The sequence below is a fragment of the Bos indicus genome, chromosome 6 (assembly GCF_029378745.1).
Source record: "Bos indicus isolate NIAB-ARS_2022 breed Sahiwal x Tharparkar chromosome 6, NIAB-ARS_B.indTharparkar_mat_pri_1.0, whole genome shotgun sequence".
Classification (NCBI taxonomy): Eukaryota; Metazoa; Chordata; class Mammalia; order Artiodactyla; family Bovidae; genus Bos; species Bos indicus.
Genome location: NC_091765.1, coordinates 91,937,909 through 91,950,409, shown reverse-complemented (window position 1 = coordinate 91,950,409; position 12,501 = coordinate 91,937,909). Strand labels below are relative to the sequence as shown.

General features: G+C 36.8%; 1 protein-coding gene across 16 annotated transcripts in view; it reads left to right on the top strand.

Moving 5' to 3' along the window:
* CCDC158 (coiled-coil domain containing 158) overlaps window positions 1-12,501 on the top strand; it is an 83,216-nt gene that overhangs the window by 20,076 nt on the left and 50,639 nt on the right. For all 16 annotated transcript variants that reach the window (XR_011567234.1, XR_011567235.1, XR_011567233.1 and 13 more), the window contains 5 exons: window positions 3,830-3,939; window positions 4,053-4,380; window positions 4,736-4,812; window positions 5,748-5,858; window positions 6,922-7,036. Coding sequence is in view for 12 of the 16 variants with exons in the window: in XM_019962955.2 (XP_019818514.2) it covers window positions 3,830-3,939; window positions 4,053-4,380; window positions 4,736-4,812; window positions 5,748-5,858; window positions 6,922-7,036 (741 nt within the window). In the remaining 4 variants the exon portion in view is untranslated. The remainder of the gene's footprint in view (window positions 1-3,829; window positions 3,940-4,052; window positions 4,381-4,735; window positions 4,813-5,747; window positions 5,859-6,921; window positions 7,037-12,501) is intronic.

Sequence of the window (12,501 nt, the reverse complement as noted above, 5' to 3'; positions counted from 1 at the left end):
TTGCCCCTTCTCTACCTGTCTACCTGGCAGTTCTTACTCTCAGTTAAGACTCAGCTCAAGCGTTTTTCTCTGAAACCTTTCCTCTGGACACGGGTAGGCGTGATTTCCTCTGTACAGTTATTGCTCCTTGTGCACACGTCTGTTGTAGTATTTAGTGCTTTTTATTGTATTACCAGTGCATTGTTTTGTCTCATCAGACTGTGTAAACACTTAAGAATTCTACAAGTTTATTAAGTGCTGAAAAAGATGTATCACTGTGTTACGTACAGAGGATGCAAAGATGAATAAGATAGGACTCATAAGTTCATAGTCTCGAAGGGAGGTGGCATATAAACACTGACAATACTTTATGATAAGTACACTAATAGAGATGGATTGATGATAGATAGATGGGTGAGGCACAGAAATACCAATGAGGAATAGAAACAATGCCTTAATTAATTTTCCACATCTGTCCTCTGGCAGAGTATGTGACACTTGACTGGCTCCCAATAAATTATTAATAGTTATATCAGTAAGTAAATAACAGGGTTATTTGGAGCCATAATATTTATCACAAACCTCCCATGTAACAGATATTATACTAGATATTGGACATATAAAGACGGAAAAGATGTCTCCTTTTTATGTGCATGTTTACAGTCTCATGGCTGAGGTATTTAACGTAGAAAGTGATAGTGACAGGATATGCTTCAGTGGGGTAAGCACTGATGCTAAATCTAATCAATGCTTTATCTTACTTGCCTCTTGCACAACATTTGACACATATGACAGTTGTTTTCATCTTGAAGCACTCTTTTCTCTTAGGTCTCTTGGAAGCACACTCTCCTAACTTTGCTCCAGCTCATTCGTTTTCAGTTTTCTCCTTCCAACAAAACCCTCCATAGACTGTAAGAGTGATTTCCGTGGCTTCTGTTGCCGTGTAGACGTCAGTGCCTGTTCAGTTTACACACCTGGTCAGACCTCTTAACTGGTCTCCACACCCAGTTAGTGTACCTGTGTTCCTCCTGGACGTTTCTACTTGAAAGGTTTCTCAGGCTCCATAAACTCACCATTTCCAATTACACACCTGATTTTCCCCAAGCCTTTCTTCTAGCTTTTGTGTGGCGCTACATTTATACAGTTGCGGAGGGCAAAAACCTGATTCTTTCTTGATACCTCTGCATTTTCCCTGACATGCACTTTACTGCCAAGTCTGTCCAGTGCACCTCATATATTTCTCAAATATGGTTTCATTTGCACTGTTACATTCCAAAGTTCAGACTATAGCCATCACCTGGACTATTAGAGAAAAAGATAGAGGGTCCCACCTTATAGTGGCTATATAAACACTGTGAACTGCAGAATCAGGTAGTCACCTTTTCTGTTTCCTTTGCTGTGTAGTTTTTGTTTTTCCTGTGGTTCCCAATTGCCTTTCTTTTTCCTTTATACTATTTACCTTTATCATATCCTTATTAAAAAAAAATCATATAGGTTTTCTATCATACCTTCCTTTAACCTAGGACTCTTTAGTTCTTTAGTCTAGATGGGTTTTTTCTTAGGTCTGTTGTATAACTAAAAAAAGTTTAAAAAAATATATTTTCTTGAGATTATTATCACTACTTTCCTGGTTGGAGCCATGATTTCCAGGATTTATTATTTTCCTTTTTCTTCTTTCTTGATTTATTTCTTCATTTAGTCAGAACACATCTTTAGAAACTTTAAGAAAAAGTATATGGGACATACATTGTGTGAATTTTTTTCATCCTGAAAATGACTTAAGCTGGATAAAGTTGAAAGTTATTTTCTTTCAATCCTTTGAAAATATTGTGTGCTCTTGCAGAGACTGAGAAGATGTCTGTCTGATTCTTGTTCCTTTGTAGATGATATTTTTTTACTTAGTTGAGGTTCATCTTTGGAAACTTTAGGGTCTTTATCTCTGAAATTCCACTATAATGTACATAGGTGTAGATTTTCGTTTTTTTCATTCACTGTGCTAGCCCGAAAAGGGACTCAGTGGACCCTTTTGATCTATAGATTTGTGCCTTTCAGTTCAGTTCAGTCGCTCAGTCATGTCCAACTCTTTGCAGCCCTATGGACTGCAGCACACCAGGCTTCCCAGTCCATCACCAACTGCTGGAGCTTGCTCAAAATCATGTCCATCAGGTTGGTGATGCCATCCAACCATCTCATCCTCTGTCATCCCCTTCTCTTCCTGCCTTCAATTCTTCCCAGCATCAGGGTCTTGCCCAAGAGTCAGTTCTTTGTATCAGGTGGCCAAAGTATTGGAGTTGCAGCTTCACCATCAATCCTTCCAATGAATATTGAGGACTGATTTCCTTTAGGATGGACTGGTTTGATCTCCTTGCAGTCCAAGGGACTCTTGAGAGTCTCCTCCAACACCACAGTTCAAAAGCATCAGTTCTTCGGTGCTCAGCTTTCTTTATAGTCCAACTCTCACATCCATACATGACTACTGGAAAAACTGGAAAAACCATAGCTTTGACTAGACAGACCTTTGTTGGCAGACGTCTCTGCTTTTTAATATGCTGTCTAGGTTGGTCATAGCTTTTCTTCCAAGAATCAGGCATCTTTTAATTTCATGGCTCTGAAGAATTAAATTTTTTTTTTTCCTTTGACAGTTTCTTTCTCTGTTTTCTCAGTTCTCTCTTTTGGAAGCTCCTGTTGTCTAGGTTGAACCTCTAAATCTCTTATTTTTTCTTTCAAAAATTTTATCTACTTTTTCTACTTAAAGGGGCATTTCTTGACTTCCAACATTTCTATTGCAACTTTTTAGTTTTCAGTCGTATTTTTAATTTCCAGGAACCCTTTCTTCTCTGATCATAGTCCTATTCTTACTTTATAGCAAAAATGTCTTTCAAATTTCTCTCTAATACAAGTTTTTGGAAATGTTCTTCCACTGTTGCATTATCATTTTTTGTTTCTTTGAATCTTTTTTTCTGGGTATTTTCTCATTTGTTTCATCTTGGTCTCTTTTTTATTTTGTAATCTTCCTTCAAGTGTTCAGTGGTTTTTGGCTTTTTGTTCATACTCAAGAATGGACAGTAGGGGGAAAAAAAACCTGCTGGCAATCTGTCTATGGGAAGAACTTGATGGCTTTACTTTGGGATAATTAGATGGGATGTCAACTGTTACTCTGGGAGACCTCTCAGTGCCTGATTTTAGAGATCTTTGTGAATTTCTTTGTAGTAGAACACCTTGATTTTTGAATGGTACTTATCTGCTGCCAAGTTTTTTAAGTCAGTTTGAGGTGGGGGTTGACTTTTCTGTATACACAATTTCAACCACTTCTATCCTCAGGAATAGAGTTTATTCCTGTCTCTTTCTTGAGCTATAAGTCAGATTTGTTCTAGAAATGATGTTTTGGTTATAAAGTAAGTGGATTGAAAGGGGTATTCCAAAAATCTATGTTAGAAATGATTAATTAGGCCCCAGACAGTGGTGAAGGGGGAACGAAGTACACGTAAGAACAAACAATTGAGGGACTTCCTGGTGATCCAGTGGTTAGGAATCTGCCTTTCAGTGCAGAGCACGTGGGTTTGATCCTTGGTCAGAGAACTAAGATCCCACGTGTTACGGGGCAACTAAGCTGGCAAGCTGCAACTACTGAGGCCTCTGCTCTGGAGAGAAATTCACACACCACAGTGAAGAGCCCACGCGCCACAACTAAGGCTCAATGCAGCCAAATAAATATTAATAATTTCTTTAAAAAGACATAGAATTTTTTTTAAAAAAGTAAATGATTGGTATATAGATTTTTGGAAATTACTAGCTATAAGGAAATAGGTTCCTCTGATGAAGACTAATTTGCAGGACACTTTTTTTCCAGAGCAATGAATTGCATGAGAAACAAAAGTTTTACTTAAGACAATCAGTCATTGATTTGCAAACAAAACTTCAAGAGATGCAGATGGAGAGAGATGCCATGGCTGACATCAGGTTGGGCTTCTTTACCTGAAATTATTTTAAAATTTTACTTTTTCTAGAGTAAAATCACTTGTGTGAATCTGAGTTTTATCAATATTATTTCTTTTCTTTCATTTATTTCATAGACGAAGGGAGAGTCAGTCCCAGGAGGATTTACGAAATCAGCTTCAAAATACAGTTCATGAACTTGAAGCTGCCAAATGCCTTAAGGACGATATGCTGAAAGATAGCAGCACACAGATAGAGCAGCTAAGAAAGATGATGCTTAGTCATGAGGGAGTGCTTCAAGAAATCCGATCAGTCCTAGTTGACTTTGAAGAAGCCTCAGGCAAGAAAGTATTTGAACATGACAGCATGTCTACCATCCACTCCCGAAACATGGCCTCAGCTATTAGTAAAGTCCTAAGAGAATTAGACACAGAGATTTCTTATCTTAAAGGGAGGATATTTCCAGTAAGTGGTGAGAACACTATGTCAATTTTATATTAAAATTCATTAAGACAATAGTATAAGGCATATAATTTTCTTAAACTCTTCAAAGTAAGCCAAGTTCTCATTTTTGTTCTCTAAAATAGTGGAAGTTACTTCCAGAGTGGTCTTTCCTAATAAAGGGAGCTAAACTTGTCTCATGAGTTTCATGAGTATAACCACTGTAAAAGATTTAATAAAATACAGTGATAGAATATATCTGATTTTAGTATTCCTTCTATTTGTGTCTTCTAAAGCATTCCTTTAGTTAGAAAATCTCTAAATTTTCCAGGCTTTAGATTTACCAGTTCGTCAATCAATATTTCTTTTTTATAACCAGGTAGAGGATCAGCTTGAAGCACTGAAATCTGAATCACAAAACAAAATGGAACTACTTCTTCAACAACATCAAGATCGGTAGGTTTCTGGCTGAGGTATAGAAGATCATAGTGAAACTATAGCACAAGTCTACGATGTCTCATCAGCAATTCCAATATCTAAAAAGCTCTAAAACACAGATTTTTTTTTTCCCCCCATAGATTTGTAGGAAACTCATGTTAATGAAAAATTTATTCTGACACTTATTTGAAAAGTAGGGAAGATGTCATTCAAGACTGTTGCAAAAGGTGTTTGAATTAGTGATGAGGCTCAACTCCCAGTCCAACATGGGCAAATGGGGATTCATAGCCAAGAAGCAGGGTGAGGGGGTCATTGGGTGGAAAATTACTTGGAGGAGGCATGGGGTGTGAGGTTCTCACTAAACTGACTTAGCAAAGTTCTTACTAAGCCTAGGCTTCTAAGTGCCAAGAGGCATCTGACTACAATTTGGTCAAGGTTAGATACTATGTCAGTTTTGTTGGCAAAACCTAATCTGAGCTAATGTTAAGCTTTTTATAGTCTTCATGATTTACTGTGAATATTTAAAAACCTACCATTGCATTAGTGATGTCTGGCTTCTGAGACACTTCCATAGATCTCTCTTGGGAAGTCACATGATACTTAATACTATTCTTTATTACCATCATAATATTTTTTAAAAATTCTGAATTCCAAAGCCTGACTGGCTCCCAAAGGATTTGGATAAAGGATTCTGTATCCAGCTTAAATACTTGTCATCAGTTCAGTTCAGTTGCTCAGTCGTGTCCGACTCCTTGCAACACCATGGACTGCAGCACGCGAGGCCTCCCTGTCCATCACCAACTCCCAGAGCTAGATACTTGTCATAAAAAGAATAATATAGACAAAGCTAAAACAAAATACCAAATATGAGTGTTGAAAATCATTAATTTTTAGAATAATTCATTATTAGGCAAAATCTGTATCAAATAACTATCACCACATTCTTTCTATAGGATTGAACAGTTAATAAGTGAACATGAAGCTGAAATAACAGGACTCACCGAGAAGGCTAGCAGTGCTCGGAGCCAAGCCAACAGTATCCAGAGTCAATTGGAAATCATTCAGTATGTGTGTCCTGGTGGTTTGAAGTTGATAGCTATTTATCTTCATTTTATTTTTTGATTTTTGTTCTAAGATCTTTTTTTAAAATGCTTAATAGTTGATTCTACAAGAAAGTGAAACTTTTGTAACATTCAAGTAAATGGAAAAGATTATTTAACATATGGATAATACTTTATAACCATATCAGAAGTATTATGGCAAGTATTTGGGCCTCTTGGGGTTTGGATGTTTTAATTTTTGTCTACATTTCAACTGATTGGATAAAACAAACACACACTATATATCTGTGTGTGTGTGTGTGTGTGTGTAGATGGGCTTCCCAGGTGGCTCAATAGTAAAGAATCCACCTGCCAATGCAGGAGACACAGGAAACATGGGTTTGATCCCTGGGTCAGGAAGATCCACTGGGGGAGGAAATGGCAAGCCATTCCAGTATTCTTGCCTGGAAAATCCCATGGACAGAGGGTCCCAGAGGCTATAGTCTATGGGGTCACAAAGAGTCAGACATGACTGAGTGACTGAGCATGCACATGTGTGTAAATATATATAAATTATACATATAAGTCAATGGGTTTGCAAGGAGTCAGACATGACTTAGTGACTAACAACATACAAATAATTTTATAATTTGCATTCCCATGTTGAAACTTTTTATATGGACATTTTCAGTCATACAGAGATAAAATTGTAAAATGAACTCCTGTGTATGCATCATCTATGTTTAACAGTTAACATTTTGAATTTAAGCCTTTAGTAACCAATTTGAAAGATAAAAGACTAGTGGCTATATTAAATAATTAGTGAAAGTACCTAAAAGCTAGAGCGCCCTTAGGTATCACACTTACTCTTAGTTCGCTAATTGCCCTTGTTGTTCAGTTGCCAAGTCATGTCCAATTCTTTGTGACCCTGTGGACTGTTGCACACCAGGCCACCATCTCCCGGAGTTAACCCAAGTTCATGTCCACTGAATCAGTGATGCCATCCAACCATCTCATCCTCTGTCATGCTCTTTTCCTTCTGCCTTAGATCTTGTTTGCTCTTATTCCCTCTTTAAACCCTTCTTAGAGAGCAAGCAAGAAACCAAAACTCAATGTATATGCGCCAACTCAGTGACCTGGAATCTACTGTTTCTCAACTACGTTCTGAATTAAGGGAAGCCAAAAGGATGTATGAAGACAAGGTGAGTTTAAATTTTGCTTTTCTGCTTCCAGAGACTATTATACACAGAATCAATTAGATAGTTTTTAATGGTTTATTTGAAAATGAGGAATCAAAGCAACCATTTAAAAGCAGTTTATAAGATGGATGCTAAATATCTACATGTTAAATTATAAACAGTGTTTGCCCAAATCAGTTCGTTCTTAGAAAAGTTTCCTGCATACTTCAAGCAAGTTTCTAAAAAATTAAAGGATAACATCATTTAAATTACTGCTACAGTGTTTAGCTTTTGCAAGTACTTGGCACCAGCTGATCTCCCCCTCCCACTGAATACTTTAGGCTATTTCTTTCCTTACGTCAATTCCCCCTTATTAATCATTGTAAAGCTTACAAACTGAATTCACTTCAAGATTACTCTGAATAAAAAATAATTAGCAAGCTAAATCTTTATCTCTTATCACACGGTTCCTATTAAAACTAGACATTAATTAATATTTACTACAGTATTCTGTTCTCTCAGTTTCCATAGCTAAAAAGAAACTATTTTCATTATCAACCAATCTTTTGGAGCTTAGGTTTTTGTTGATTTCAAGGACACAAAATAGTATCCTGTTTTGTGAATACCACCTTTCACCTCCAACATGCCCTAGTTTGGAAGATAAATCCTTTAGATAATCATCCTACCTATAAGAGAACCTCAGGTCTAACCCCTTATAGCCAATTTTTTTACTCCTTAGTTGATTGGGAAAAAATAGAGTATAAGAAAGCTGACAGATTTTCTTTATAACATAATCCAGTTCTACAGGGTAATGGTACAAGGGGAAAAGCTCCTTATGGGAAGAGGCAGTTGAAAAATTGCAGCACTAATTCTTCCAGATATTTTCCTGCCTTTGGGCAACCCCTCCTTTCATTATCACTGTCACCCCTGTGCTGGTCACAGGAGGGGGCTCTTTCTCCTCAGTTCTCTAGTTCAAGACTTCAATTTTAGTTAGTTGTTGCAGAGCTAAAAGTAGGATAGAAAATTTAGACATGATCTTGCTATAAAGGTCTAAACAATAAAGAGTAACATGAAACTGTATAATCTCAGTTTTGAGATTTGGATCCTCTACAGGGGCTTTCAAACATTTTTGATCTCTACCCACACCAAGAAATCTAGTTTTCCGTATGATCTAGGGCACGCAGATACAATCGAAGTACACTTCACAAAACAATACTTAAGACACTGGCTTTTTTTCTTCTCTTCAGATACTGATTTGACGCCCACTAAAATTGATTTCACGTTTTCCTGGTGGGTTGCAGTGTGAACAGCACTGCTCTCGAAAACCTCTTCCTTAGCTCTTGGCCTTGATTCTTCTGGGGGGTCATTTCAACCACTGCCACCTAGAAGTAGCCTTCAGGAGCCTTAGACTTCTTAAAGGCTAAATCCAAGAAACAAAAGCCCAGACAGAAATATTTGTTCTTTCCTGCTTCTCTGAGGCCTGCCTTTTGTGTTCAAGTTCAGGATGGACTTTTCCCCTGAAGATGGAGAACAGGAACATCCACCCCATTCTGGGCAGATCAAGCCTATACAATGACTGATATTCATCATACTCAACCCATTCTGAAAAGATTTAATTTTCATTGTTTATTGACAAACCCTTTGAAAAGCCACAAAATACTAAATAGTAAGACTTGACTCACCTCTCTATCTTACATAATTTGAAATTAATATAGCTTTCCATTTGTAATGTTGCTTGGAAACAGCCTCTTCATAAGCTGTCACCCAGTTGTTTGCTAATCTGCATGTTTCTGATGTGTAACACTGTGCTGATCAACCTAAGTTTGGGCATGGTAGGAGATTTTAACAAATACTGACATCTTAATGGTACAAAAATAGTTTTTGTTTTTATAAACACCTCTCTCTTTAGCATTGTAGAAGCATTAGCCCCAGATAAATGACTGAAACCTTTTATATGAGGGTTTTGAGGTCATATAGATGCAAACATAATACTAAAATCATTGTCTTACCTTGCTCTATTGTAAACAGTTGATCATGAAGAATTTTTACAGTCTTAAACAGTCAACATTATTGGAAAAAAGGGGGGCATATTAGTTTAATTAATTTTAATCCAGATCACTGAGACTTTTAGTAAAACGTATTAAGCCTAATCGAGTTGGCACCTAGGATCTCTATCAGATCAGATCAGATCAGATCAATCACTCAGTCGTGTCCGACTCTTTGCGACCCCATGAATCGCAGCACGCCAGGCCTCCCTGTCCATCACCAACTCCCAGAGTTCACTCAGACTCACGTCCATCGAGTCAGTGATGCCATCCAGCCATCTCATCCTCTGTCGTCCCCTTCTCCTCCTGCCCCCAATCCCTCCCAGCATCAGAGTCTTTTCCAATGAGTCAACTCTTTGCATGAGGTGGCCAAAGTACTGGAGTTTCAGCTTTAGCATCATTCCTTCCAAAGAAATCCCAGGGCTGATCTCCTTCAGAATGGACTGGTTGGATCTCCTTGCAGTCCAAGGGACTCTCAAGAGTCTTCTCCAACACCACATTTCAAAAGCGTCAATTCTTCGGTGCTCAGCCTTCTTCACAGTCCAACTCTCACATCCATACATGACCACAGGAAAAATCATAGCCTTGACTAGATGAACCTTTGTTAGCAAAGTAATGTCTCTGCTTTTGAATATGCTATTTAGGTTGGTCATAACTTTCCTTCCAAGGAGTAAGCGTCTTTTAATTTCATGGCTGCAGTCACCATCTGTAGTGATTTTGGAGCCCAGAAAAATAAAGTCTGACACTGTTTGCACTGTTTCCCCATCTATTTCCCATGAAGTGGTGGGACCGGATGCCGTGATCTTCATTTTCTAAATGTTGAACTTTAAGCCAACTTTTTCACTCTCCACTTTCACTTTCATCAAGAGGCTTTTTAGTTCCTCTTCACTTTCTGCCGTAAGGGTGGTGTCATCTGCATATCTGAGGTTATTGATATTTCTCCCGGCAATCTTGATTTCAGCTTGTGCTTCTTCCAGTCCAGCGTTTCTCATGATGTACTCGGCATAGAAGTTAAATAAGCAGGGTGACAAAATACTCCTTTTCCTATTTGGAACCAGTCTGTTGTTCCATGTCCAGTTCTAACTGTTGCTTCCTGACCTTCATACAAATTTCTCAAGAGGCAGATCAGGTAGTCTGGTATTCCCATCTCCTTCAGAATTTTCCACAGTTTATTGTGACCCACATAGTCAAAGGCTTTGGCATAGTCAATAAAGCAGAAATAGATGTTTTTCTGGAACTCTCTTGCTTTTTCCATGATCCAGCGGATGTTGGCAATTTGATCTGTGGTTCCTCTGCCTTTTCTAAAACCAGCTTGAACATCAGGAAGTTCACGGTTCACATAATAGTAACTTGCTTTAGTCAAGGAACACTGAGAGATGATTATCCTGCCATGTAAATACAGATTTTAATGTACTCTGACCTGAAAAGCATTTAAAATACATGGTGTAAAAAAAAAATGCATGGTGTAACTAAGCAAAGAAGATCAGACACATTAATGAAAGTATTTTATTTTGTGTTCATGAAAATTTCTATTGTTATGAAATGTTTTTGTTGTGATAAATTGAATGTAGAATTAAAAAAAAAACACAGATTCCTTTGTTTAATTTCTTTTATTTTCATTTACCTTGACATTTAATAGGCTAAAGCCTATTAAAACCTTAAAATCTTAAATCAAATCTTAAAATTGTATTTTTCCACTGCTGCTGTACATTTAATATATACAATATATACTGCCCAAATAACAATAAGGAAAAAATACAGCTATGATTAAAAGCGAGATTTGTGGGAAGAGAGACTTATGATTTAAGAGTATATTGATATTATACATCAACATATTTTATGAGAGGCAGGCAGTGTTAGTATTTTCTCCTGAGGGTCAGATTCCTTCAGAAAAAATATTTATTATTTTTAAAAATTGATTACATCACAGGTCTGAACAACTTTCCCAACTAGAATGCATAAGTATAGAGAAAACTTGTTTAGCCAGACAAATGTCTCTTCAGATAAGCAAAAGTATTTTCATACTGATGAAAAGTGATATTTCAAAGAAGACTGTAGACATAGCTTTCAGACATACAAAAGTGTCTTACTGTAATATTTTTCTATTCTTCTCTTTCCATTTTAGGAGAACCTCCAGAATTCCCCTTTACGAATTTGGACCAGTAGAAGCTGTCACTATTGGCTCTGTAGATTTGGCTTTACTCTTAACTTTCGCTTTTTGATAACAAAAATATCTCACAGTCTTGATTCTGAGTTTACTTTTCCTACTTTGAAAGCATTTGGGGCTGAACTTCCTACTCAAAAAGTGAAGTTGTAGTAGCACTGGCTGGAGCTATACCCTGTGCAGGGAGATTCTATGCAAATCTCTGCATAGTTCTGCCAATGCACCTCTATGCTGACCAGCAGCATTCCTTAATATCCCAGAACTGTGTATTTTTGAGCACAGAAAACGAGATAACAATTTGGCACAATTGGTGATATCTAAAATCACTGTACGATTATAATGAGATCCCAGTACTTATTTGTCCGGTGATCCAAAACAAAAAGTAGATTCATAGATGGTGAAAGGGAAAACCAGTGCTGCTATTTAAAAAGAAACGAAAAAGAAAAGAACTAATACATCTCAGATGTCAGTATTTATCCTGAACATTTTAAAAGGCTTTTTCTTCATAGTGTTTTTTTACAGCTGTTTGTATCAGCTCAGCTGCTACTTCAATGGTTTTCCCTTTCACTCTCCATTTATCTTTTTGATTGATTGATTAATATAAATATTTTTACTTTTAAAAAGTGAAAGGTAAAAGCAGAGCTATAGCAGTTGAGTCAGTACTGACAACTACAAAACTAATGTTCCTGCGGGGTCTGGAGGAACATCTGATACTTAGATGGAAAGATACAAGTTGATTCTTTTTCTTTTTTCTTTTCAAAATTTGGTCTAGTAGAATTTAACATTAAATGATTATCCAGAATTTCTTAAAAAGTGAAAACAGACATAAAATAGCAAGTCTTAATTTAAGCTTTTAAACCACACAAATACTTTGCTCAAAGATAGAAATGGTTTTACACCAGACTAGGAGTCTAAAATGTTCGTTTTAGTCATATGAGTAACTTTTAAAATTGAAAGCATTCTTGTTAAATTTAGAGCTCAAATATGGTTCCTTTGAAAATACAGAATTTCAGCTTTATTAATACTGATCTTACGTGAAAAAATATTAGAAGCAGAATTGAAAGGAATTTGAAAGATCATCTATAATACTTTTTTCTAATTATAGATGTATAATTTAGACTCAAATTACAGACTCAGAGAGCTTATGTGACAGAAGCTGGTTCAGAACCAGGCTGTTTGACTCTCAACCAGATCATATTGCCTTTCTGATCACATTTGTTTAACCAAAGTAAGAGTTGATGTTTTTTTCCCTCAGTATTCTTAATGTCTGTACTAAGTGT